Source organism: Pygocentrus nattereri, chromosome 14 (assembly GCF_015220715.1).
Source record: "Pygocentrus nattereri isolate fPygNat1 chromosome 14, fPygNat1.pri, whole genome shotgun sequence".
NCBI classification, from domain to species: Eukaryota; Metazoa; Chordata; class Actinopteri; order Characiformes; family Serrasalmidae; genus Pygocentrus; species Pygocentrus nattereri.
This window is the reverse complement of record NC_051224.1, coordinates 16,762,175-16,786,541: the sequence shown is the minus strand read 5'-3', so window position 1 is coordinate 16,786,541 and position 24,367 is coordinate 16,762,175. Positions and strand designations below refer to the sequence as shown.

The window sequence follows — 24,367 nt, the reverse complement described above, 5'->3', positions numbered from 1 at the left end:
TGTTATTAATAAATGTGCAATGAACTACACATGAATTTCTTTTTTTTTTTCTTTTTTTTATTAATGTGGATAAATCTTATAAATCTGGTCTCAGTCTTGATGCAGACTCTACTGCTACATAGTCCCAGCTTTGAATCAGACTCGATGTGTCGGGATCCTGACTCAGACTCTCCTCTAATGGTCTTGACAAGAACACTAGGGTTTAGGCAACTCAACAGCTCTGCTTCAGTTACACATGTAAAAATATTTAAATTAATATTGAACAATTTTAAATGTGTACTACATATGAAGAGTCCACATTTGTGAAAAATAGCGTGTGATGCATCTAAAAACCATGATTATTCACATCAAATTCATGTGATTTCCCACAAATCCTCCAAAAACAAATGATTCGCTGCCTTACCGATGAGCACCACCAGCCGAGGTCTCTCATTGGGTCTTTGTTGGTACCGTGTCACTTCCTCATAGGTCAGGAACTCTGGCTCACCGGGCTCAGATGCATTGGCCTCTCCTGATGACCCCTGACGATCTTTACGACTCAGACGGAAACTCCTTCGCAAACCAGCTGATGCAAAGAGACAAGAAGTGTCAAAAGGTCAAAAAAGACTGTAAAACAGATTCGGAGAACTGTAAATTACTAAAATGATGTGTACACAACATAATTGAACCCTATGAGTGGATGAATAGCCCAATTTCTGAAATAAGACTCGCAAAGAAGTGGATTTTTACATGTGAGATTCAGTGGTGAGCTCAAAATTGAAATTACAAATTGAAAATTACAAATTGAGAAAGCGTTTCTCAAAACAAGCAGAATAATCAAAGTCATAAGTAACCAAAGTATTAAGAATACATTTACAATTGACATTGCATGCACAATTCCAAAGGGAAGACTAATGATTTGAAAAGTCCTTTCTTTACTGACAGGTTATGTCCATGCTTCATGAGTTTTGCAACTGGTTTGTAGTTTTGAAACGAGTGTTAAAACTTTACTTTTACATCATTTCATCAATATTAGCTTAGAGCATAGCTAAGTCTCAGCGGAAGCAGGCATAATCTGTCCTTCTATCTATAAGAAAGTGAAATGCACAGCTATTTTTAAGGGGTTAGTGGTGGCACCTGAGTGGAATGAACAGGGACTGTACCTGAATAAAAGTCCCAGGAAAACACCTGGCCACAGGAGGGCGCCACCGCTTTACACTTCGGAGAGACTACAACGCGTATTAGACCACTATACACTCGCGCACAGGCCACCCTCTGCCCTCAACACTGACCCTAGGCCAGCAGTCTGTACTTCAGGTCTGCTTTTACTAACCTAATCTTGGTCGTACCCAAAAAACATCAGACCTACAGAACTGTGCCAAAGTCAGAGACCACCTTTGATTGATGAAATTTACAGTCAAAATGCTTGTTAATGATTTTTTTTCCACACCTACAAAGTTCAGTCTTAGAAGTTGGTTGCATTTTTTGCTTTTTAGCAATCCAAGTCATTCCAAACACATTCAGTGATGTTGCGGTCTGGACTTAGTTAACCAGTCTATTGTTCTGAGAGCTTCAGTAGATTTTTTGTTTGGGTGATTAATTGATTGATTACTTTTTTATTAGAACATTTCATATTTTTAAAGCAACAGCATTCACCATAATTCAAAAGAAGCAATGCATATATTAAAAAAACAAATAGTTGGTAACAAGACAAAAAATGTATTAAGACTTATTTCTATTGAGGTTCCTAAACTAAACACATCAAACAGTAGGCAGCAGACATAACAAACATAGTTATATAACATAGCAAACATAGCACCAATTAAAACACAGTATTAACAGTAACTTCCTGGCAACCAGTTTCACAAAGTTGCTGCTACCTACCTAAAAGTGTTCCTACCCACTTTAAAACTAGGAGCACCTTCTTGTAGAGCATCTTTCACCTGAGTAAAATCATTTTTAAGACATGGAGGAACAGCCCAATATACTTTATATATATATCTTATATACACCACAACAACTTTGTCCTGCAAATTTTACCATCCAAGCATTTCATAATGCGACCCGAATTCTGATAGCAAGCTTTAAAATAAGTTTTGAAGCCTATTTTAATGTACTTTGAAATACCATCATACCATGAACAACAAGCATAATCAAAATTAGGCTGAACCAAAACTCCCACCAAGGTAGCCATTGTTTTCCCATCCAAAAACCTCAAAATTCTGGTAAGAAAACAAATCCTTTGGTTAACCTTAGTCAAAATTTTATCTGCCTGAGCCGCTCTGATAAAAAAAACTGTCCAAGATGCATTCTAAATAAGTAACTGTATTCTTAGCTGCTACAGTATCCTCAACAACTGCCTTGAAAGCTAAATATTTTTGCAATTTTATTATTTTATTCTTTTTATTAAAAGAAGGATGGAGCTTGATTGTCTGTATTGCACTGTAAACTCCTGTTTTTCCTTTATTTTGCTTTGACTCTTGTGGGCTCTTGTGCAAATGGATTACTTTATATCTGATCTCCTCAGAAATGGATCCTGAACTTCATGGCTGTTTTGACGCAAAATTAAATAAATGCACAAGAGGTGGTCTCTGAATTTTACACAGTATTCCACATAACAGATTCTGAATCAGCCTTTTTTTTTCCTGGTCCTGGTTTTCCAAAGTGACCAGTGAATATGTCCAGCACTATGAAAGAGACATCTTCCTCCAACCTTAATCTGACTTTTCCTTTGAGAACAAAACCAGATTCTGAATCATCTCCTTTAAGCCAAGCTAACCATCTTGACATAGCTGTCACTGTAAGCCTGACCCCAGGTCAGCTGTAAAGGGCAGAGTGTTCCCATCACGCACATCAGCCATCACACACTTAAACCAGTGAGTGAACGAGCAGCCAATCGTGCGGGGCGGAGTGTGACGAGCGGCCAATAGCGGGGCAGCAGCCTTGGCGGTGGCTTTGGGGTGAAGGTCAGTGGGTAAGGGTCATGGACCAAGGCACAGGGCAACAGAGGCAGAGGCGGGAGGATGGATGGAGGAGAGAGGGAGGAGAGGGTAATGCCTCAACATGACACATATGAAGCTATCTCTGATGAAAGCCTGTACCAAAACACACTGGGCTCATTTTTTTGTTTTGATGTATTAAAAGGGAAGTGCATTGATTTCTGAAAACTTCAGCACAATTGAATTGGGAAGATCTAACCCACGTCATTAGAGCGGTTCGATGGGAATTGCTCCACTGTTGAGAAAATTACAGAGCCACAACTGCCCACAGTGGTGGTAAAAGAAAATGTACTGTGTCAGATGTACCACTATTTTACCTCCTCAACTTTACATAGATAAAAACTCAGAAGGCAAACGTAGTTTCACTGGTCATTTTGGATAGTAATTAAAATGGCTATATTTGTGTTGTAGTTATTGTGACCCACAGCTCCTGTCACCACCACTGTAAACAAACCCAAGTTACTAAGTTTCTCTACAGTGCATCATTGCACATCAAAATACTCTGCATGGTATTTTAACCGCTTTAACATCCTTTAACCCCTTAAATGGCCAGGGTCCACCAGTGGGCCCAAGGTTTTAGCACACATTTCTAGAACCTAAGAATAGCTCAGCCAGTTTGCACTGAAGTCTCTGTAGTTACTGGATAGTAAACCTTAGTATGCACTTGGGATTTTAAGGGCCTAAAGTCTGTTTTTATGAGTTTCATGGAAAGTTATACTTGTACTTTTTGAACCTTCAACAGACACTCAGTTCTCTCTTTACATAAAAATGTACATACATATTAATAGCCTTTGGTAGGACCCTCTATTTAGATCTGTTGACTTTAATCTCTATACTCTTTTAACCCCTGGTATCAGGTTACAGACATCTCTAAACTAATTTAAACGGACAACTCTCCCTTTCAGCAGTAGAGGGCGCTATTTACATGTAACTTTCCCTGCATCTTTACAGGTCATACAGATGGAACAAGGATTGTATGGTGTCAGGGTGACCTTGGAAGATGTGAGAAAGGGAAACTGCTCTTAGACACCTTCTAATGCCTGTGCCTGTCTCCTTAGATCCGTCTGCTATAAATGACTGAATTTTCAGATTGATAAGACTGCTAAACACCTAGACACGCTTATCACCCCCCCCCCTCTCGCTCTCTCGCTCTCTCGCTCTCACAGTAGAAGCCATATTAGCACTCTTTAGTAAATGAGGTTCTAATGTGACAGGCTTGTCTGTAACACATTCAAGAAAGAGGCGACGCTCTCTCTCTCTCACTCTCAGAGTGAAACAGAAGTGTGAATGAAAGCATTCGTCTGGTATTTACAATTTACATCTCTACCCACGTTCCTTTACTTCCTCCTCATAGATAAATATTACCTTCAAGCATACAGTACAGTGCAAGTCACAAACCACCTCCAGTTATTTGATTTCCAGTCAAAACGGTCATTGAGTTCAAGTTATTCACTTTTTCAGTGTCAGGTAAAAAAGCATAAAACATACTGAACTGAAAATTACACAGAAGCCTGAACCACTAATCATTATTCAGTAAATAGTGTGGCCTCTCTTTGTCTTTATTACAGCTTCCATTCTTTTTCCTGCTGCTCACGATCCAAGTGATCCTAACCACATTAAACAATGATGTGGTCTGGACTCTGTGATGGTCAGTCAGTTCTGAGAACACCAGCAACATCTTTATTTGATTTTCAAATGTTCTTCTTTTTTGTTTGTGTTCTTTTCTCAGTACGGGCTTCTTAAGAGCTACACATCCTTTCAGATTCATAGGGATGTCTTCTCCCAGCGGAAGGATGGACAGAAGCATCTTTTCCAGATCTAAAGCAAGAGTGGAACTTGATTTTCTTCTCTCTATCAAAGATTAAGGCTTTGAGTGACAAGGTCTTGCATGGATGTTGGGAACCCAAATTTCTCTATGCTATTTATAAACTCCAGTTTTGGAAACTCTTTTTTTCTTGGTATTTTTTCTTGAATTTCTATATTTTATTAAATTATTTTATATATAATTTACAGATTTTCAGAAATATCTCTTGAAATAGGAATAACTTGTACATGATGGCCATTTTGACTGAAAAAAATGAAGGGTTGTTGCTGAGTTTTGCACATTAGTCTGCCGGTCTGCGTCTGAAAGCCTCTCGACAGTAAAATAACCTCCCCATATTGTTTTATTTCACCCTACATTCCCCTTTTCACCATCTGCTCTCTTCATGACCTGACCCTTCCTGCACCTGCTGCTACTACTCATGATCTGACATAAAACCAAGCACACGCGGTCAGTGTATTTTGAACGGCGGGTCAGCATGTGGGACGCAGGCAGAGCACTCTGAAACAGTCAGTGCCGTCAGTGGGTGGGAGTGTGAGTGGATGGGTGGTTGGGAGCGGAGGAGGCATGCAGGCTCTCACCTATGTAGTGTCCATTGAAATAGCCCTCACAGTCACAGTCGTCTGTAAGGAGGCAAGCAGGGAGAGAAAGGGAATGAGCCGAGGAAGAAGAGAGGCGAAGGAGAGGAAGGAAGCAATGGGGTGGGGGGGTGCAGGCAGAGGAACACACATAGGCAGGCAGGCAGGCAGCAGGTATGGGGCAGTACTATGCTTAGGTCATTTGACAGTTATCATTGTGAAGTTCCTGTTATGATGCTGATCCACTGGGTTTGGTGAGTGAGTCATCCACTCTCAGGCAGCACAGTCAGTACTATAGCAGATTTTCAGCAGGCCACAACCGCCTTACTGGGAAGGGGCTGCCCATTAGAGAGAAAGACCATCTGGTAGAGTGTGGCAGCGTACCATAGGGAGGTGTGATTGTCATATGTCACTGTTGTAACTGTTGGCATAAACAAGTGTCTATACTGGGATCATAAACATGTTGAATGAGGAGGTTTGTGCTCTGATTTATTTTCTGTGGTTATCTGTGGGATGTAGTTAAAAAGGCAACCATGTCTTATGTGTTACATGTGGAAACGTGTGAAGAAATACATGAAGAATACCTGATTTTTGCACATTTCAAAAAGACGAATTAAGAAACATGACTTGGGGAGGGGGGGTACATTTATTCCCTGCAATGGTACTTTTTTGAGTACAATTAAATCATAATACTGTTACTTTTAATTGAAGCACTTTTACTTCACTACTGTAATATTTATAACTGTTAAAGGGCAAAAAATGTGAGTGTTGGCTAATAAACAAACTGAAATCCCTAACATTTTATATACATAGGGAGTGTATATAAAGTTGCCAGAGTGGCCTGTCTGAGTGGCTGATCATCAGTAGATCATAAGTTCAGTCTCACTGCTTAATCATCAAAAGATCATTAGTTCAAATCCTGGTGAAATGATGGTCCTCCAAGGTCAGGAGTCTGGGAGGGGATTAAGCCCTCAACCCACAACCTGGGGGAGGGGCAGCAATTAATCTATGGGTGGAATTTACCAATAACCAAATTAGTAAAAACAAAGGGGCTAAACTAAGTGAAAAATCCAACAAAAATGTAAAGCAATTTCAGCTTAAAAACCAGATGTCCACATAGTGTTTGATTTATTTTTGAATAATCTAATTTACACTGTACTGTTCACCTAATACAGAGCAGTTCTAAAATGTGAGTTAGAAGAACGTCTGGTTAAAATAAGTTCATATTAGAAGAACGTCTGGTTAAAATAAGAATCAACTCAAAAGTGATTTGTAGCTGGTTGCCTTAAAATTTGAAGTTGAACTGACTGTTTTTACGGTGTGATAGAACACACTCATGTTCAGAAAATAACATAATTCATTTTCCATGACAGTCACAATAAACTATTCTTTCATCAAGAAATGTAGTTTGTTAACTAGCAGTTTGTTGTTAATGTAGGTTAGTGTTATTGTCGTTGCCAAGCAACATAATGATTAAAGATTATCTCATGAGTGTCATTACAGAATTCAGTTGATATTCACAGTCATATTTATATATTAAGAGTTTACAGCATGATTTCAGTGGCTCAGCCAATCAGACTTCAGCATTAGATTTATCCTTTGTATGAATATTAGATGCTATCACCACAGCCCACTGGCTTGAGCACTTGAACAATAATCTCCACCCAATATCAACAGTCTAAGTGCTTCTTAAGCACTTTCTTCCAGCCATTACCCTCAGTCCTCATAATATTACACTGTATGATCACAGCACTTGTATTCAGCTGTGCTTGTGCGTGTGTATTTGTTTGTGTTAGTGTTTGTGTATGTACGTGCACAGCAGGATGAATATCTGTCCAGACTGACTCACAGAAGCGGCATTAAAGCTGGATTAAGTGACAGACTGCTCTCATTTCCTAATCGCTGTGATCATGAGCTGTGTGTGTTTGTGTCTGTATGTTTGTATGAACTACATTATAGCATACTTACCTTTTTCACATCCCTGGTCATCTAGTGCAAGCCATAAAAAAAAGAAGAAAAAAAGACAGATTACACCGAGTCCATTTGTTTTTTGCTGCCTACTTTTTGGCAAACTGGGATTAGGCCTTTAAGAGCATGCTGCTGGAATTATGGATTATTATAGAAATTACATAAATATTCTCATCCTCTGGCTGATTATATCACAACAGACAAAGTAAAGCTGAGGTTACGACTCTGTGCTGCAGTAAGCAAAGGCAGGAGGGGGAGGATGTATTACTAAAGTGTTGCTTTCTCTCCAGTCTAATCTGATTGGGTCCAGAAGCAGTAGGCAGACGTTCAGTGTCAGAAATTGTGGTGTTTCATACTCAGACCTTAAAATATGGGCTGATAAGAGAACAGCAGTAACTTTGTTTATTATTCAGTATTTAAAAATCAGATGAGCAGTCTAACATTTTGGGCATAACAGTCTCAATAAAGAGCTCAGCTACTATAGGAAGGTAGGGATGCAATGGAAAGGCCTACGACAGTGTCAAGACCTAAGACTATGAGAAACAGTGATTAAAAACACTGGGCCTCATTCACCAACTGTTCTTAGAAAAGGAATTTCTTCTTAAAATCCACTTATGCAGTTTTTATGAAGATTCTGACACTTACCAGTGTTTGGTATTTGTTCTTAGGTAGAATCAACACACACTCAAGAGCACCAAGTGAAATATTTTCATATTAATAAAAAAAATTAACTTAATTCATAATTCAGAATTAAGTGGGTGTACGTGAAAATTGCCATTCTAAAGAAACCTGTTGAGACAGAGGTGGTGGTGATAGGAGCCAGATGTCTGAAGCATTTATTGCGTCTATCAGCTCCCTTTAAAAAAAGCTACTAAATGAAAGGATTATTCATTTGCTGAGATGTTGTATGACAGTTTTGAGAGAAAGTCTTGAAGCACTTTTTATACATCTATTGTTTTAGTCATGTTTTACTTTCTATTCTCATTTATTTATTTTTTTAACAACTCTATTTTCTGACTGTGTATTTTCTCTTTTGTAAAGCACTTTGAATGATGGCAGTGTATGAAGGGTGCTACATAAATAAACTTACCTTGCTTTAAAACATATTTTGTAAAAGTCCGTTCATGGCAGAGGTACATTCAGCTGTGAGGCAAAATATTTCCCAAGAGAAAACTCATTTTTCAGATTTACCACTATTTTACTATTATCAACATAATATACTAAAACTCAGAGTGGAAGTGCAGGTATGCTGGTCATTTTGGATAGTAAATAAAATGGCTGTATTTGTGTTATAAACATTGTGACTCCTGGTTCCTATCACCACCACTGTTAAGAGATTCAGTAAGTGAGTCAGTAAGTTTCTCTATAATGAATAGTTTCACATCAAACCAGTCTAAATGCATGTTTACAGGTCAGTGATTGAATAATCTGGACATTTTGATAAATTAGTGGAATTCCTTTTTAATGCTAAAATATGAAAAAGGACAATTCTACTTACAGACAGGCTTTTTGGGCGATTTGGGATTCTGCAACGTCCCCATTTTGAGTCTGTAGGCTAAACGCCTGAAGGTAAGAGATGAAGAGCAAGTGAAGAATAAGACAGAGGTCTTAAGTGAGAAGCTCAAATGACCATCAGAAAGAGGTTGGTGTTACAGGAAGGAAGGGGAGATGAGGAAGTAAGTCTTTGTGATGAATTAGGTGTGGTAAGACAACCAGAGAGACCTCTTTCAGGCTTAATCCTGGTCATTCAGCACAGTGAACAAATTCCTTTCAGGAAGTCCTGTTGATGACTTACATGAAAACATGCTGACAATAGTTTATGACCCTGTAGAGATCTGTAGCATTTTTCTGCAGCCTAATTTCTGCATTTAATGATAGTGAAAAACTGCAAAAAGGCTAACAATGAATGAAACCTAGTGAGGACTGACTGCCTCACTGGTCCTAGAAGCCAGGTTAATTTTAGGAAAAGGGGTTCATGCTAGCCAGTCCCCAGCAGCTTTTAACCCCTTCAATTAGGAGTTCAGGTAGTTCTAAACTTTTATTACATACTTTTATGACTTAAGAATAGCTGAGCCAGTTTGCATTGAACTGAATTGAATAGTTGCATTGAATAGTAAGCCCCAGCGTGCAATAAGGCTGAGTTTTTAAGGACTTTTATAGCCATTTTAGCAGGTTTGAGTTCATTATATTCACTTCTTCTAATGGCAATTCAAATTCATAGTCGCTAAAATTAATTTCACTGAATCATAACTAAACCCATCTGAGACAATGCGAATTGTTGCAGACTTCATCTCACCTCTCCTGAAACTGTTTGGAAGGTATGAGTCCTGCACGCAGGTTGCTGTCTCCCACTTTCTTCGCCTGCCACCAGGTACCGTCATCCTGACTCACCACCTGCAGGATGTCCCCAGGCTTAAAGGGAAGTCCTGCCTCCTGACAGGGTGTGGCCTTATCGTCCAGCGGGTTGTAGTCGAACAGAGCCCGCATGTAGACCTGCAGAAATTACACTTAGTGTGTCTGAAGCTTTCTGCAATAGCTGCATCATCCCATATGAGGGATTTTAATAGATTACTACTGTCACACACCTTGCTCTCCTTCAGCTTGTCCTCCTCTTTAATGGCTGGGATGATCTTCAGAGTGATGGAGCCTTGAGACTGAGACTAATAGAAGAGAACAGATTAGAAAGTAAGTCCCATCCTGCAAAAATGGATTACGGTACTTAATCATGATAATGAAGAGGAGTGATATACCAGGAGTTGGCTTATCTCATCTGGTCTCTTGTGCATTACAGAAATTCCATTGACTTCTCTCAGTTCATCACCTACATGCACAAGACCTGTACAGAAATACAGAGCACATTGAGGGTAAGAGATTATCTCTTATCTCTATAGCTGTGGTATATAGTACGCGTGATCTAGTATATAGTACATCATTCGACATAGTTCTCTTCTAGAGGTTTGCACAGTGATAAATGGTAGGTTATAAGCTTCCATTACTTGTTAAATACTTTGGCCTTGTAATTTCAGTGAAGTTAACTTAAATCACGAAACATATCACAACCGATTGACTACATTTGTACTGTTGTGGTAAGGGGGACATTAATGAATAAGCTTTTTCAATGAAGCAACTTGTTGACTTGTCAATACGTTCATCACCCATTCATACATACTCCAGGACTGAGTTGCACCAGATTTGCGTAAGTTTCTACTTTAGTTTGTATGTAAAATCTTTACTAAGCCCTTAGTTACACTAGTTAGATTTAAACTATCCTTTGAATAATTTTGGTTGCACCACAAATCTATAAGTCATGTCTTATTAAGTAAAAACTAACTAATGAGTGCATCACTTTAACATGACAATAACATGATAAGAACCCATCTAAAATCCGCTGCCATGGAAAATCAGTGGAAGTTGGCTCTGATGATGTTAAGTTAAACTGAATAAAACTAATTATCTACAGCCACTATCTGTTTATTCTTTAATATTTCTGTTGTAAACAACATATTCTGGCTAACTGACACAGCAGCAGGTCAGTTTAGCCGTTTGTGCAGCTGATGAGTTTCACTGAGCTGGAGCTGTGGGTGTTTAGCTTCATGCCTGGAGTTTGAACCAGGGTGATGATTAGAGCTGTGAGTAAAATCACAGCACATAGTGCTTAGAATTTTTAGAATGTTTTTGGTCTGTTTGTTTACATGCATGCACACACATTTGCATTACAAAGGACACCTTGAAAAACAATTACAACAAAATACTGTGATTTATTTATTAATCATTTATGTATTCATTTGTTTGCTTGTTTTTCCTTTACAATTTTGACATTTGACGTGGAAATGGGACAATTTTTCAAACAAAAAGGCTGAGAAATAAATGATGGGGAAATGGTGGCCTAACTGAAATAAATGAATTTGGCAGAATAGGAAAATGAAGACATGGTTTGCTTACATCACAACCATGATTATTTCAAAACAGCTTGTTTTTTGGCCATGTAAGTTCCCATATATGGAGTGCATGGAGTGGGGATTGATTGGAAAGTTTTTGCAAGGAAAAATAAACAGGTCATTTATTTCTCTTTAAGGTTTATGTTGGGTTCGCCTTTTAGTACAGTTGGTTTCAGATTTACTGAACCGGTGAGGCTCCTTCACTCCCACACAGCTCTAAATGTGTACCCGTACACTTATTACAGTAATGAGCAGGCTTACAGTCTGCTGAACTGCTGTGAGATTTAACATGATGCACTCCATCTATTGGCAGTGATTAGGCCATCCACACACTCAGCAACAGATCAATGGCACATCAGAGAAGAGGGAGATCCACAAAGGGGGGGGGGGGGGCAAAAGAATGATGATCACAATCGATGAGAGAGACACACAAAAGCACACATGCTCACTGAGGTTTAGTAGTAGGGTGATTTTTTTAGTAAGACACACACGAAGGTGCAAACCTGAATAAAAACGACTTATAGATCATATTCTGGGAGCAGCTGTGGTCACATGGTTGGCTACAGTGTTTGAATCTTTTGAATGGACCTCATGAGACTCTCACTCTCCAAGCAGAAAGGCTTTGTCATAATTTAAGCACAATGCAGACATTCTAGCAAATTGTCTACATCTTAACTGTGTGGTTTTAATTGATATTTTACAATTGTTGCACTGGTTGTTGGGTTCATATAAACCTATGTTGATTAATGTTTTATGGTACAAAGAAATATTTAGATGACTGAGGCATGTTTTTTGGATGTGCTCAAAGTGGCCGTTGCTGCCATCAGTCTTGCTATTGTTGTATCACTGTAGGATGTTGGATAACAAATAATTCATTCATGAGGTGAATTTCTAGCACCATAGACAACCTGGTTGTAATTTTGTATACTGCTGCTGCACAGCTCTCATGTAACCTATGATAATATAAATCATAAATTAATTCTTGACACTATCAAGGTGGTTCAGTAGGGGCCCTTCAACCTGTTGTCTCCTATAGCTTCATTACCCAGGCCTGTTTATAGGCAATAACATGTCAAACAGCATCAGAAACTAAGCAAGGATGTTTGAGATTACTTGCAAGTGTGATCATTTAGTAATGTGTTTTGCATGATGCTATTTGGTGCACATACTTTTGGCTGATTGGCTGTATTATGTATATGGCTGTAAGGAAACACTGCGGTTAATGTGATTTTCTTTGCCAGTCTCTCACTTTAAAATGCAGTTTAATCATAGTACCACTCACCGCTTCTGTCAGCAGCCCCTCCTTTCATAACACGTGCTACAATGACAGCTCCTGTAGCTTCATCACGCCGAATGGTGGCCCCCTGAGTGGAGGACACACATACAGGGCCAGTCAGCCAGTCAGAGAGATGGACAAAGACAAAAACACAGACATACAGAGGACATTTCTTATTAGATCTGTCTAATCAGGTCATTTGGACCATCCTAATATTCATCAAACACTTCAGCAAGTCAGAGCAAAAATGAGTCACACTGAATCTTCAAAATGCAGAAGGAGGCTTGAGGCTCATAAATCCACTTTTGTTTGCCAAAATAATCCCTTTATCTCCTTTTTTTTCTCAGTCCCGTCCCTTACCCCACTCCTCTCACTCTCCATCTCTCACCAGAGGCTCTTTGTTCTTGACCAAGCGTACAATCTTGACTGACTCCTCCTCCAGCTCGTCCTCAAAGTCATCAGGAAGAGGAGGCAGCACAGGGTCAAAGTTCTTCTGGGCCACTGTGTCATGAACTGACAGGACCGCCTAGAAAGAGAGGGAAAATAAACAATATTAACCCCTTAAACTTCAGAATTGTTATTATTAATCTTAAAGTGACAGTACAACAGAAAATCATATCAAAACACTGTATGTCCAAAAGTTTGCAGACGCCTGCTCACTCATGTTTTCTTCTGAGTTTGTGCCTCTACTCTTTTTAGAAGGCTTTACGCTGGATGTGGGAACATTGTGGTGAAAGATTTGAAAATTTGAGTGGGGTCAGGTACTGATGAGGGAAGATTAGTTTTGGATCTTGGTATCCTAAATGTTTTGGTTGGAGCTCCATTCCTTCCAGTGAATGCAGTTCCACTGCTTCACATTCCAGTCCTGGGGGGCTATAATCCCCTCTGGTCAGTGCTTTAGGAATGGTGAGCTTTGGCTCATGTGTCTATTTCGTTTTTTCCCTCTGAATTTATGTCAAGATTGGCCCCTCCCAGTTGTCCATGTGCTTTTGTTTACTTGTCCATGTGCTTTTTGTTTTGATTCTTCCCTGTCCTGCCCCCTTGTTTCTAGACTCGTAGATCGTAACCACCTGTGTTTGCCACCTGTGTCTTGTTGTCCCTCGTCTTCCCTGTTGTATTTAAGTCCTGTGTTTTCCCGTGTTAGGTCACTGGTCTTTGTTTGTACTGTTTGAATTGTTTAGTAGTGTTTGAAGCATATGTATTGTTTGAAGTATTCTCTACATATTGGCTCTGTGGCCCTGGACTGTCTTGATATGGATTTGCCCGTAATAAATCTTGCTTATCTCTGCATATGTGTCTGCCTCATCATTGCTTCCTGGTGTTACAATGTTTTTTGTAAAAGCTCCCCTCAAATGAACAATTTACTGCTGAAAGATAAAAATCTAGACACTCTTTGTATTTTTTTATAAAAATTATTTTTACAGAGCAGATCACTGAAGAGATGCCAAAAATTACATCACCCATCTATTTGACTGGTAAGAACTAGCTCTCATATGACACCCACCTTTTGAATGAAGCTTATGAAATATAAAAGTTATTAAGTAAAGAATATGCCACCCTATGCCAGCTAGTGGTTCCTAGGAGTTAAAAAGGTTAACCTTCTGTAAATGTCCATCTCTACTTTTTTAACTATGACCATATGTTAAAGGCATGGTCTAAATTCAGAAACTGTCATGTAGTTCTGAGAGTGAAGGACTGAAGTGTAGGCCCACTTTCAGACCTAGGTGTAGTTTAAGGAGTTAAGGGATTCCTTTGGACAGACTTGGTTTACAAAAGGATTTGTAGCAGAAAGACCGGTTTAAAATGGTAAGCTGGTACACAAAGGTGGTTTAAGGACAGCAGCCCTGTCTATTGTAGTTGCCACACTTTGTCTGTGGTTGATACTCCCTGTGGGCATTAGAGGGTGCATGTACCCGTAAGTGAGGTGATGTCAGCAAGTGAAGCAGCTCTTTCTCCTCCACACTCATGGGGCCACTCTGCAACTCCTCAGCAACCTGCCAAACAGAGGGGAACTGATGAATTATCTTTGCTCTTTTGAACCCTCCGCAAGTACTGGCACCCCTGGTAATCATGAATTAGCTGTAGAAAATGTTCTCTATTACATTTTCTTTTTGATCTTTCATTCAAAATATTAGCAGAACTGTAACGTTTATTTAAGGAATAATGATTGAAAGAAAAAACTAAATATTATTGTGAATAAAAATCAAATCTGTGTGTGCCACAATTATTGGCACACTAAAATTTGCACCTATATTGGCCCCCTAAAATTTCTTAACAGTGGAATGCAGTTGTACATTCCCATTCATGTTTTGTGTTTTAAAGTTCAATTGAGCGATTAGGAACACTTAAATGCCCAGCTATGACTTTCTAATTCACTCATTCTTCACTTTTAGAAAGACCAGAAAATTCAGCAGTGATGAACAATACAAGGTTGTTGAGCTGCACAAATCAGGAAATGGCTGCAAGGAAACAGTACACAGTTGAAAATGGCCATTTCCCTTATCAGGACAATGTGTAAGAAGCTTAAAACAACTGGACATGTTAAGAATCTCCTGGGAAGAGAACATATGTCTATATGATCCCATGCACAGTGAGGGGGATGATTTGAGTGGACAAAAAATCTCCAAGGTATTAGTAAGTCTTGGGCTCAGAATGTCTCCCAAACTAAATGTCTCAAACACCACCTATATGGCCACAAGTTGTTTGGAGGGCTTGCCAGAAGAAAGGCTCTGCTGTCAAGGACCAACAAATTCCAGCTCCTACAGTTTGCCAGACATTACTAGAACTTTCAGTGGGACTGTGTTCTGTGGTCAGATGAGACCAAAATTAAAATTTGACTGTCTCAGCCGGAAAGCTTAAACTAGGCCATAATTTGGATCATTCACCAGGACAACGATCCAAAGCACACCTTAAAATCAACAGAATTAAGGCACAGAATTAAGGTTTTGCCATAGTCACCACAGTCCCCTGACTTAAATCCCATAGACAACCTGTGGGTTGAGCTTAAGAAGACAGGTCACAGTGTGGACCTCAGAATCTGTAGGATCTGGAGAGATTCTGTGAGGAGGACTTGCTCAGATCAGATCAGATCAGAACATCAGACTGTTATCTTTGCAAAGGAAGGCTGAGCAAAACATTAAATGAAAGGGTGCCAACAATTGTAGCACACACAAATTTGAGAAGAATATTTCTTTCCTGATAAGATATATTTTTTTATCAATCACTGTATTTTAAATAAAGGTTAGATTGTTTGATATTTTGACTAAAATATCAAAAGGATCAGCAATAAAGAATGTCTTTTTTATAGCCTGTGTTGCTCATGTTCACCAGGGGTGCCAATATTTGTGGGTGCTGTAGCTTGAATACTGCCAGTGCCATTAAACCTTGTCACTTTTTGAGTAACACCCTTGCTGCAGGGGTTTTCACCCTGGTCCAGATACAGACCCAGATCTGTATCAAAGCTGATTATCACACATAAAAACAACAACAAAAACAGATGGTCGTGTATGTGACATACAACACACATGAACATGATCCAACATATCTTGTGTAGTAGTCCTGCGCATTTCATCCAATCAGATGGATTTATGTAAATAATGTTAGCAGAAGGCAGTTCACTGGAACAGAGGCTATAGGGCTAGAGATCAGGTCAGAAAGAAAGTAGTTTCACAGATTTTTTATTTTTATTTATTATTACTGTTTATTTACTATTCTGAATCAACATTGGAAACAGTGTTTAAAATGAAAGAACAGAGAACTGAGCATTTTTTTCCCTGTTTCAAGTTCAAAACCAATGTGTCTCAGCTTTTCTGAGTCTGTGGTGCTTGTCAAAAGTGGAAACGTTAAGTGTCATCATGAGACAAATCACTCTGAAATAACCTACACACATACTCAGCTCTGTTCACTTCACTCCACCAGAGTGCTCATCCATCTCTGTCGGCACAAAGTCCTCATTTAAAATACTTATTAGATCATAAAAGCATCATTATTTATCTACTTATTTTATTAGTTGGCAGAAGTGTGGACGTGAGTCATATGACTTGGACTCGAGTCAGACTCGAATTTGATAACTTGAGACTCGACTCGAGAAAATCAAGAAAGACTTGCAACTCGGCTTTGACTTCAGCACTAATTCCTGGGACTTTGACTCGGACTTCAGCCTAAAGACTTGGAAAGATTCGAGACCCAGACTGGGAAAAAACACGGAGAGGCGTCTGACTGTAAACTGTGTTCAGCCTTGTCGTTTTGGTTTCTATTGTTGTCTAAATTCAGTTCAAACTAGTGGTTGTTTTTATTTGGTTGAGCTAGTTTTTTTTATCCTTTAATCCCAGTGTACCCAAAAATATAACTGTTTTTTTCCAGTAGTACTTCCAAATTCTTTTCATGTACAGTGCACCACTCTTTGTGTATACAGGATGCCTGTCATGGTTATCTGTATTTCATGGATTTTGTATTTTAGTTGGAAGGGTAAAAATAAATAAATAAATAAATAATGAATATACTGCCATATGCTGCTAACATGCTGTCAAAAAGGTACAGTATTGTTACCATTGTCCAGTGTTATGGCCTCAAATTAGCTGAAGATTGCATAATGAATTGTTTAGGGCTCGAAAATTAAGACTATTGACTCGCGACTTAAATCAAGAATTGACTCTCTTGACTTGGCACTTGACTCGGTGTGAAAACTTAAGACTTACTTGTTACTTGTTCCTACCTCTATCAACTAATGGTTAAGCATTTAAAGATAACTGTTGTTGCCATTTACTTACATTAGTTTCTTTATCTGATCCATCATAAACAAAAACTTGATGTAACTGGACGTTCACACGTTTTAGCTGACCAAAAAGCAGCTTTTATAACATATGCTGCCCATTAGAATAAGCCTTTTGACGTAGGTTTAAGTCAGTTGTTACAACAAGCTTATGTAGGTGTCTTGTAGCATTGTACTGCCCTAGTAAAGTGTCACCCTTTTCTCATGGTTTCAAAATAATAGCTGTCCTTAGTCCACATTGTAGGAACATTTCATGTTCAATGGAACGTCAATGTTAATGGATGTTTTTTTGTTCTTCTGTGGCAATACAACTTCAGAGGTATGAACTTTTGTTACAACAAAGACAATATTCTTTACAGAAGAGCTGCTATAAAGTCCGTATAGGAAAACTGTCCACTCAGCAGCTATCTTAGCAATGCCCCCGGGCAGTTATTTACAGTCATGCAAGACCAGGCTTCTATGTACTTAAATGGTGAGAGGTCTTTAAAGCTCAGACTGATAGCCAGTGTATTTGAAATAACAGGTAAAATCCTAAAAAAATGTAGAAGTAGTTTGTCAAATGTCAAATAACTCACAAAGAATCTGTTTCTAAGGTTATTCCACCTACTACTGTACTGGCTCCTTTAATCAAAGACTGAGCTGTCTGTAAACAGAGTTATGAGCTATCCCATTCATATTTCATATAACTGTTTAACTGCCTTCTCCTCCTTTTATAATGCCTCCAGTTGCTACGAGGCCATTCTGACTTCCTGTGATTGATCTCAGAGAACATTATGGTGTAAGGTGCTCAGGTCTAATAATCTGAGTGCAGAGTGTTAATCTAATCCACATGCTTTCTACTGTTAGGCTGGGCAGGATGCATAGGTTACATTCATATTACATTACATTACTGCTTATTATTGCCTAGTTCTGATTCGTTGCTCAGGTCAGATCTTTCTGGCTGTTCATATTGGACCATATCTGTCATTAAAGGGCCCATATCCTACATTTGTCCTGTATATTATTTTATTTATATGCATATCTTTCGTTCTCCTGAGGTTCACTTGTGATGTGTGTGGCTTTATGCACCAAACACTGTCATTCATTTCTGCATGACCATTTTCAAACATTGCTGTATCCTGTACAGTTAAGCAGGCTGTTTTTATGCTCATAAGTTAACACATCCTCTATAGAGAAGGCATTTTTCTGAACATTTTAGAGCACATTTTCCATTGGTTTACTGAATTTTACTTATCATTAAAAAACTGATCACATAGTGTGTAAAATGTACCATAACTTCTGTATGTTAAAGTTCAAATTCATCAAATAAACAGTAATTGTGCATTAAAATGTGCAGAAGTGTGTTCTCTGTAGATGATGTGTTTTGTAATTCGACCAGAGATGCCCGAACTCTTACATATGACTCACAAACTCTCACAAAAACAGCAACAATGTTACCTTCAAATGAAACCATTGCTGCCACCACCAAACAATGAGGTGTAATATATATGTTCCTGTGCAGCAAAAACAAAAACAAACAGACCAAAAAAAAAAAAAAACCACAAATATGGAAGTGGACCACAAACGAAAGTGTTCCAAATCTGACTTTAACTGATCTGATTTTTGCAGCCACGTGGCTCTAAATCCATCAGATCTATGTTCACATTTAGGCCTAAAAATCTGATTTTTGCCACTTTATCCCTGTAATGTGAACTCAGATATAATGTCACTTACATCCTCTGCCAGAGAGGAGGCGCTGTGGAGCACAGGCGTGGGGCTCTGTCTCTCATACTGACGCAGCTTCTCATGAATCTGGAACACAGATACAAACACATGGACACACAAGTCAGAATGAATCGCTCAGTGAACTGTAGGTTAGCTTACTGTTCACTCTGTGGACTTAACACCTGCACACACACCTTCATAAGGTAGGCCAGGCTCTTTTCGCTGAAGACATCTTTGAGGAAGACCATGTCCTCTTTGTGATTGGCATCGGGACGCAGCTGAGAGGTCAGCAGGGCCAGCGTCTCATGCAACCCTTCGAACAGGACAGCAGATTAGTGTGCATGTGTTTGTAATGGTGCAAAAGTCAAAGATCACAAACTTAATTTAATGACATTTAATGACATGGATGCTCACACTGCACGTGAAACACAACCCCTACAGTCAGATCTGTCTACAGACAATTTACAATAAACCTGTTTCATTTAAAACAACACCCTGCGCCTCCATGTCATTGGCTGAATCTCAAATAGCTCCCTGCTCTCTACATAGTGCACCACATATTAAAATAGTTGCTCCAGCACACATCCAATGCATCATATCTCTAATAAATAGCCTTTCGCACATTCATTTGGTTTAGAAATCTAGTGCACTACATAGTAAGGATGGGGATCACTGTTTGAGGCTGCTCAGACTTTGAGACAAGCAACCAAAATGTGTGAAATGAAGCTGAAATTCGGCCCGATCATGAAAGTCAGTCAGCTCTGACCAAATGGGGCTTAAAAAGGGACTAAAATCACACAGTGCATGCCTGGCTTAAGAGCTGCTTGACAGCTACACATCCTTTCAGACTCATAGTGTTGAGCTGTCTTCTCACAGTGGAAGGATGGACAGAAACCTGTGGATTTTTTTGCTCTACCAGGTCTTTTTTAGGGGTCTCATTTTCTTTGTATCTGTCAACATGGTAAGGAATTCTAGTTTTGAGATTCAGAAATACCTACTTTATCCATTTCAGATACTAATGAGAAAGAAATCTGCAGGCAGTTTAAGAGAGTTTACGTAGTTTCTTGCAGCTATTGTTGGGAGGATGCAGCTGTAACTGGTTGGTTTTACAATTGGAAGGATAACAGAGTTAAAGTGGCAGTAGGTGCATAAAAGTAAAGAGTGGATTAATTAAATGCTGATAGATGTGATATTATATTTAGCATTGGTGGTTTTTCTGTAAAATATGTGTTTCCTGCTTTGTCGACTGGCAGTTGTATCATCCAAACACATACAGAAACATACAGGAGAGACAAGGCCAGAAAGAAAGATCAGAACATGGAGTGTCTGTGTTTACCTGCACCTGCTGAGAGGACTGGCATGGCTTCTTTCATGGATCAGCTCTGAGAATGTAACCTGATGGAGAGAACAAAACGAAACTACAGCATAAACTTACAGTAATGTTCAACCTAAGTAATCCATAACAGCTAAATGCAACAGCTGTGAATGTCACTACATGTCTATAAATGACAAAATTATTGTCTGTTATGTTCCATCAAAATAGAATGACCTTTCCTTCCTCTAAAACATGCACTAGCAGTTGAGCCCATCATCAAGAGAAAACACTCAGCCAGTTCAGAGTCCCTCCCTGGTACCACGTTTTGGAAATACAGTATGGATGGACAATGCACTATAATTTTCCATTACCACTGACTTTAAAGAACCCATGTTCTACACTTTCCTTGCATTTTATTTCACAGCTGAGAGGTCAGCAGGGCCAGCGCCTCATGCAACCCTTTACTAAAGACTGCAGATTACTGGGTGCATGTTTGTAACGGTGCAAATGTCAGAGATCATGTCCTATTCCACATTTTTCTTAGTCCTAGTTCTTAGTCATGTCCTATTCCACATTTTCCAGTATTTCTTTAACCTTTGTGACATCACAACTGGGACGAATTTAGAACAGACTGTCTTTACATTTTCCATATATAGGCTGGGGAGCAAATGGAGCACTTTAACAAGGTTTACATGCTACATCAAACACTATTTATTAATATTAATTTATTTTAAAAAATCAGCTTTCCACAATATGAGCCCTTTAAGAACAGCTTCTGACTCCGATTGTAACAGACCAAGAGACACAGATCAATACTCTTGTCGTTTAAGCTAATCATATTTCACTCCGTGTGTGTGTGTTGGGTGAGCTTCCTATGATTTGCAGGACGCTCTCCGCACAGCTGAACAGTGATAAAGGGCTCAGGGTCAGGCGTTAATGAGCTGAACACTTTTTAGGAGGACATCATGTGGTGTTTACATGGTCCATAAACTACAAACATCATGAATAGTAAAGTAGTAGGAGCAATGCACACCTATGAGGGAATCTACTATAAAACCTGCCTTCAGAAACATTAGAACCTATGAAGTAACATCCCTCCAACTCATAAGTCCCACTCAGGAAGTCAGAGGTGCCAGTCCATCAAATCATTACATCATGACTGTGTCCTTCTTAAACATCATTTTTGTGTTTCTGCTTGTGTATCAGTTGCTATTTATTTATGATATTGCTAAACATACTGGGACACTTAAGTAATGAATAATTTAACGATAATCATCATTTTTATTTTATAGCACTTTTCATGCCAGCTCAAAGTGCTTAATAGACAGGTGATTAAAAACAGTTATACAAAAGAATTATAATTGTAAGGCTCAGCTGTTTGGTGCAAGATTTTTTTTAATTAACCTGTATGCATTAATGCCTCCACATTTAAAACAAATTAATCACAAGTAAACAGCTCGTATTGTAGTGTAAATAGTTTTTATAACCTTTGTACAGAAGCTAAACAAGTGCTAGCTTACGGGGAACATACATTTTTCTGACTTCAATCAGCCGAGGTTGCATGAAGGCTTTTAGGTCTGAGTCGGAGCAAAGGCAGAATTCATGATTACAGCATAAAGCCTTCAGTTTGGCTCCTGAAGCCCTAAACACAGGGGAAAATCCTGATTGGTCAATGTTTTGTTGGGCAAGAATTTAGCCCATTCATTAACAATAGCAATATAATTATAGCATTACTACAATACCTTGTTTAAATACAAGCTTGATGATTTTCCCTGACATTTAAGTCTTCTCTGCTAGAGATCCCCTCTGCTGAAACCTGTAAAGTTTTTGTTTTTTGTTTAGAAAATGAGAAAAAGCAACACATCAAATATTTAATGACCCTGAAATAGTCCTGCATGTTTATATTCCATCATGCTGCATTGTTGTAATCCTTCAGACTTTAGTTTAAGGAGCTGGTCTTGTCTTGGCGTGAACTGGCTCATAATTCAGCTAAATCTTTAAGAAAATGTAGATGTCTCATTAATATAAATGACTTTGTAATCTCGCACTACTTGTATATTGAAAAGCGTGTGGAGCTTTGTTCCAGTAATGGGCTTCTCTGGTCCTCAGAGAAGCAGCTCATTAAAATGCCTCAGACTAAATGAAGGACTGAAGGGGATGGAGGTTTTTCCATGAGGGCCCTGGGCCTGAGCAGTTCTCTCCCTTACAGCATTAATCAGACTGTTGTTCAGTTTCTCTCAGCCTCAGAGTCTTAAAGACAAAAACAGCTTTTATGAGAGTTTACTTTTAAATCATTAATCTCTCTAAACTCATTTCAGTTTCATTTAAATCTTAAATCTGCTATGTCTTTGTAGAAGAGACTGTATATCATTATTAATTATATTTAGAAGATACTGGAAGGCGTTTAAAGCTGTTTTTGGGCCAAAATAGTTTCAATGTGCACTTCTGAGACTTCTGAGTTAATGGACATTTCGACTGAAATTTAAATAAATGAAAGGTGGTCTCTGAATGTATTTTTAGTGTCCAAACAAAGCAAAACTATCTCCAGTTTTGTTGTTTTTACAGAATTGAAAAAGACCAGCTGCCTTTTACAATGTCTTAATAAGAAATGATCAAAAAAATATGGTGAAAGTGATTTTCATTATCTTCCATTCAAAGTTAAGGAAGGTTTTTATTTCTCTGTAAAGTTAGCTTTTCAGAGCTATGAGATTGGGTTTTAACAATGATGACATATGGTCATATAAAAGTTCAGGCATCCCTGAATAATCCTGCACAGAGAATACACTGAAATGTAGCATTTATCTGCTTAATGTATTAGAAAAAAACCCACATAAAGTCTAAAATCTAAAAATCTAAAGTGTATATATCGCTGCCATCAGAACAAAATCTCATATTTCTGTCATTTTTCAGTTTTTGACATAATTTAAAAAATACAGGTGGTTCAATATATAGTGTGGAAATTTCATGATGAATGGACCAAAAGAAATTAGACTCAAAATTGCTTGCTTCCATTGACATCCATTAAAAGTACAGTATTACTTTGTCTTTCTCCTGTAAAGTTGTCAACTTAGGTTTTAACATCCAATAATTTCCAATAACATCCCATTTCCACAAGGGTTAGGAGTGTCTTTATGGGAATTTTTGATCATTCTTCCAGAAGCGCATTTGTGAGGTCAGACACTGATGTTGGACGAGAAGGCCTGGCAGTCTCTGCTCTGATTCATCCCAAAGGTGTTCTCTTGGGTGAGGTCAGGACTGTGCAGGCCACTCAAGTTCTTCTACACCAAACTTGCTCATCCATGTCTTTATGGACCTTGCTTTGTGCACTGGTGTGCAGTCATGTTGGAACAGGAAGGGGCCGTCCTCAAACTGTTCCCACAAAGTTGGGAGGATGAAATTGTCCAAAATCTCTTGGTGCTGAAGCATTAAGAGTTCCTTTCACTGGAACTAAGGGGCCGAGCCCAACTCCTGAAAAACAACCCCACACCATAATCCCCCCTCCACCAAACTTTACACTTGGCACAATGCAGTCAGACAAGAACCGTTCTACTGGCAGCTGCCAAACCCAGATTCGTCCATCAGATTGCCAGACAGAGAAGCATGATCCGTTACTCCAGAGAACATGTCTCCACTGCTCTACAGTCCAGTGGCAGCACTTTACACAACTGCATTCAATGTTTCGCATTGCACTTGGTGATGTAAGGCTTGAATGCAGCTGCTCGGCCATGAAAACCCATTCCATGAAGCTCTCTACGCTGTTCTTGAGCTAATCTGAAGGCCACATGAAGCTTAGAGGTCTGTAGCGATTGACTGCAGAAAGTTGGTGACCTCTGTGCACTATATGCCTCAGTATCCGCTGACCCCGCTCTCTGTCATTTTACGTGGCCTACCACTTTGTGGCTGAGTTGCTGTCGATCCCAATCGCCTTTTTTTTGCACAATACTGTTTTTGTATTATAATAATAAGACGAAGAAATGGCTGTTCTACATTTTGAAAATGTTTGCATATATTTTTGAC

General features: G+C 38.9%; 1 protein-coding gene across 2 annotated transcripts in view; it reads right to left on the bottom strand.

Moving 5' to 3' along the window:
* Positions 1 to 24,367, bottom strand: part of mpp3a (membrane protein, palmitoylated 3a (MAGUK p55 subfamily member 3)) — a 42,988-nt gene that overhangs the window by 11,086 nt on the left and 7,535 nt on the right. The window contains exons 2-15 of one of the 2 annotated variants that reach the window (XM_017682840.2): positions 20,372 to 20,430; positions 19,230 to 19,348; positions 19,045 to 19,122; positions 14,474 to 14,554; positions 12,949 to 13,086; positions 12,567 to 12,648; positions 10,097 to 10,182; positions 9,932 to 10,006; positions 9,643 to 9,839; positions 8,845 to 8,909; positions 7,347 to 7,367; positions 5,382 to 5,423; positions 1,143 to 1,208; positions 404 to 565 (exon numbers count right to left, since the gene is read on the bottom strand). In XM_017682840.2, coding sequence (XP_017538329.1) covers positions 404 to 565; positions 1,143 to 1,208; positions 5,382 to 5,423; positions 7,347 to 7,367; positions 8,845 to 8,909; positions 9,643 to 9,839; positions 9,932 to 10,006; positions 10,097 to 10,182; positions 12,567 to 12,648; positions 12,949 to 13,086; positions 14,474 to 14,554; positions 19,045 to 19,122; positions 19,230 to 19,348; positions 20,372 to 20,408 — 1,249 coding nt within the window. In that variant the 5' untranslated portion in view covers positions 20,409 to 20,430. The remainder of the gene's footprint in view (positions 1 to 403; positions 566 to 1,142; positions 1,209 to 5,381; positions 5,424 to 7,346; positions 7,368 to 8,844; positions 8,910 to 9,642; positions 9,840 to 9,931; positions 10,007 to 10,096; positions 10,183 to 12,566; positions 12,649 to 12,948; positions 13,087 to 14,473; positions 14,555 to 19,044; positions 19,123 to 19,229; positions 19,349 to 20,371; positions 20,431 to 24,367) is intronic. The other variant, XM_017682841.2, reaches the window with a different exon arrangement.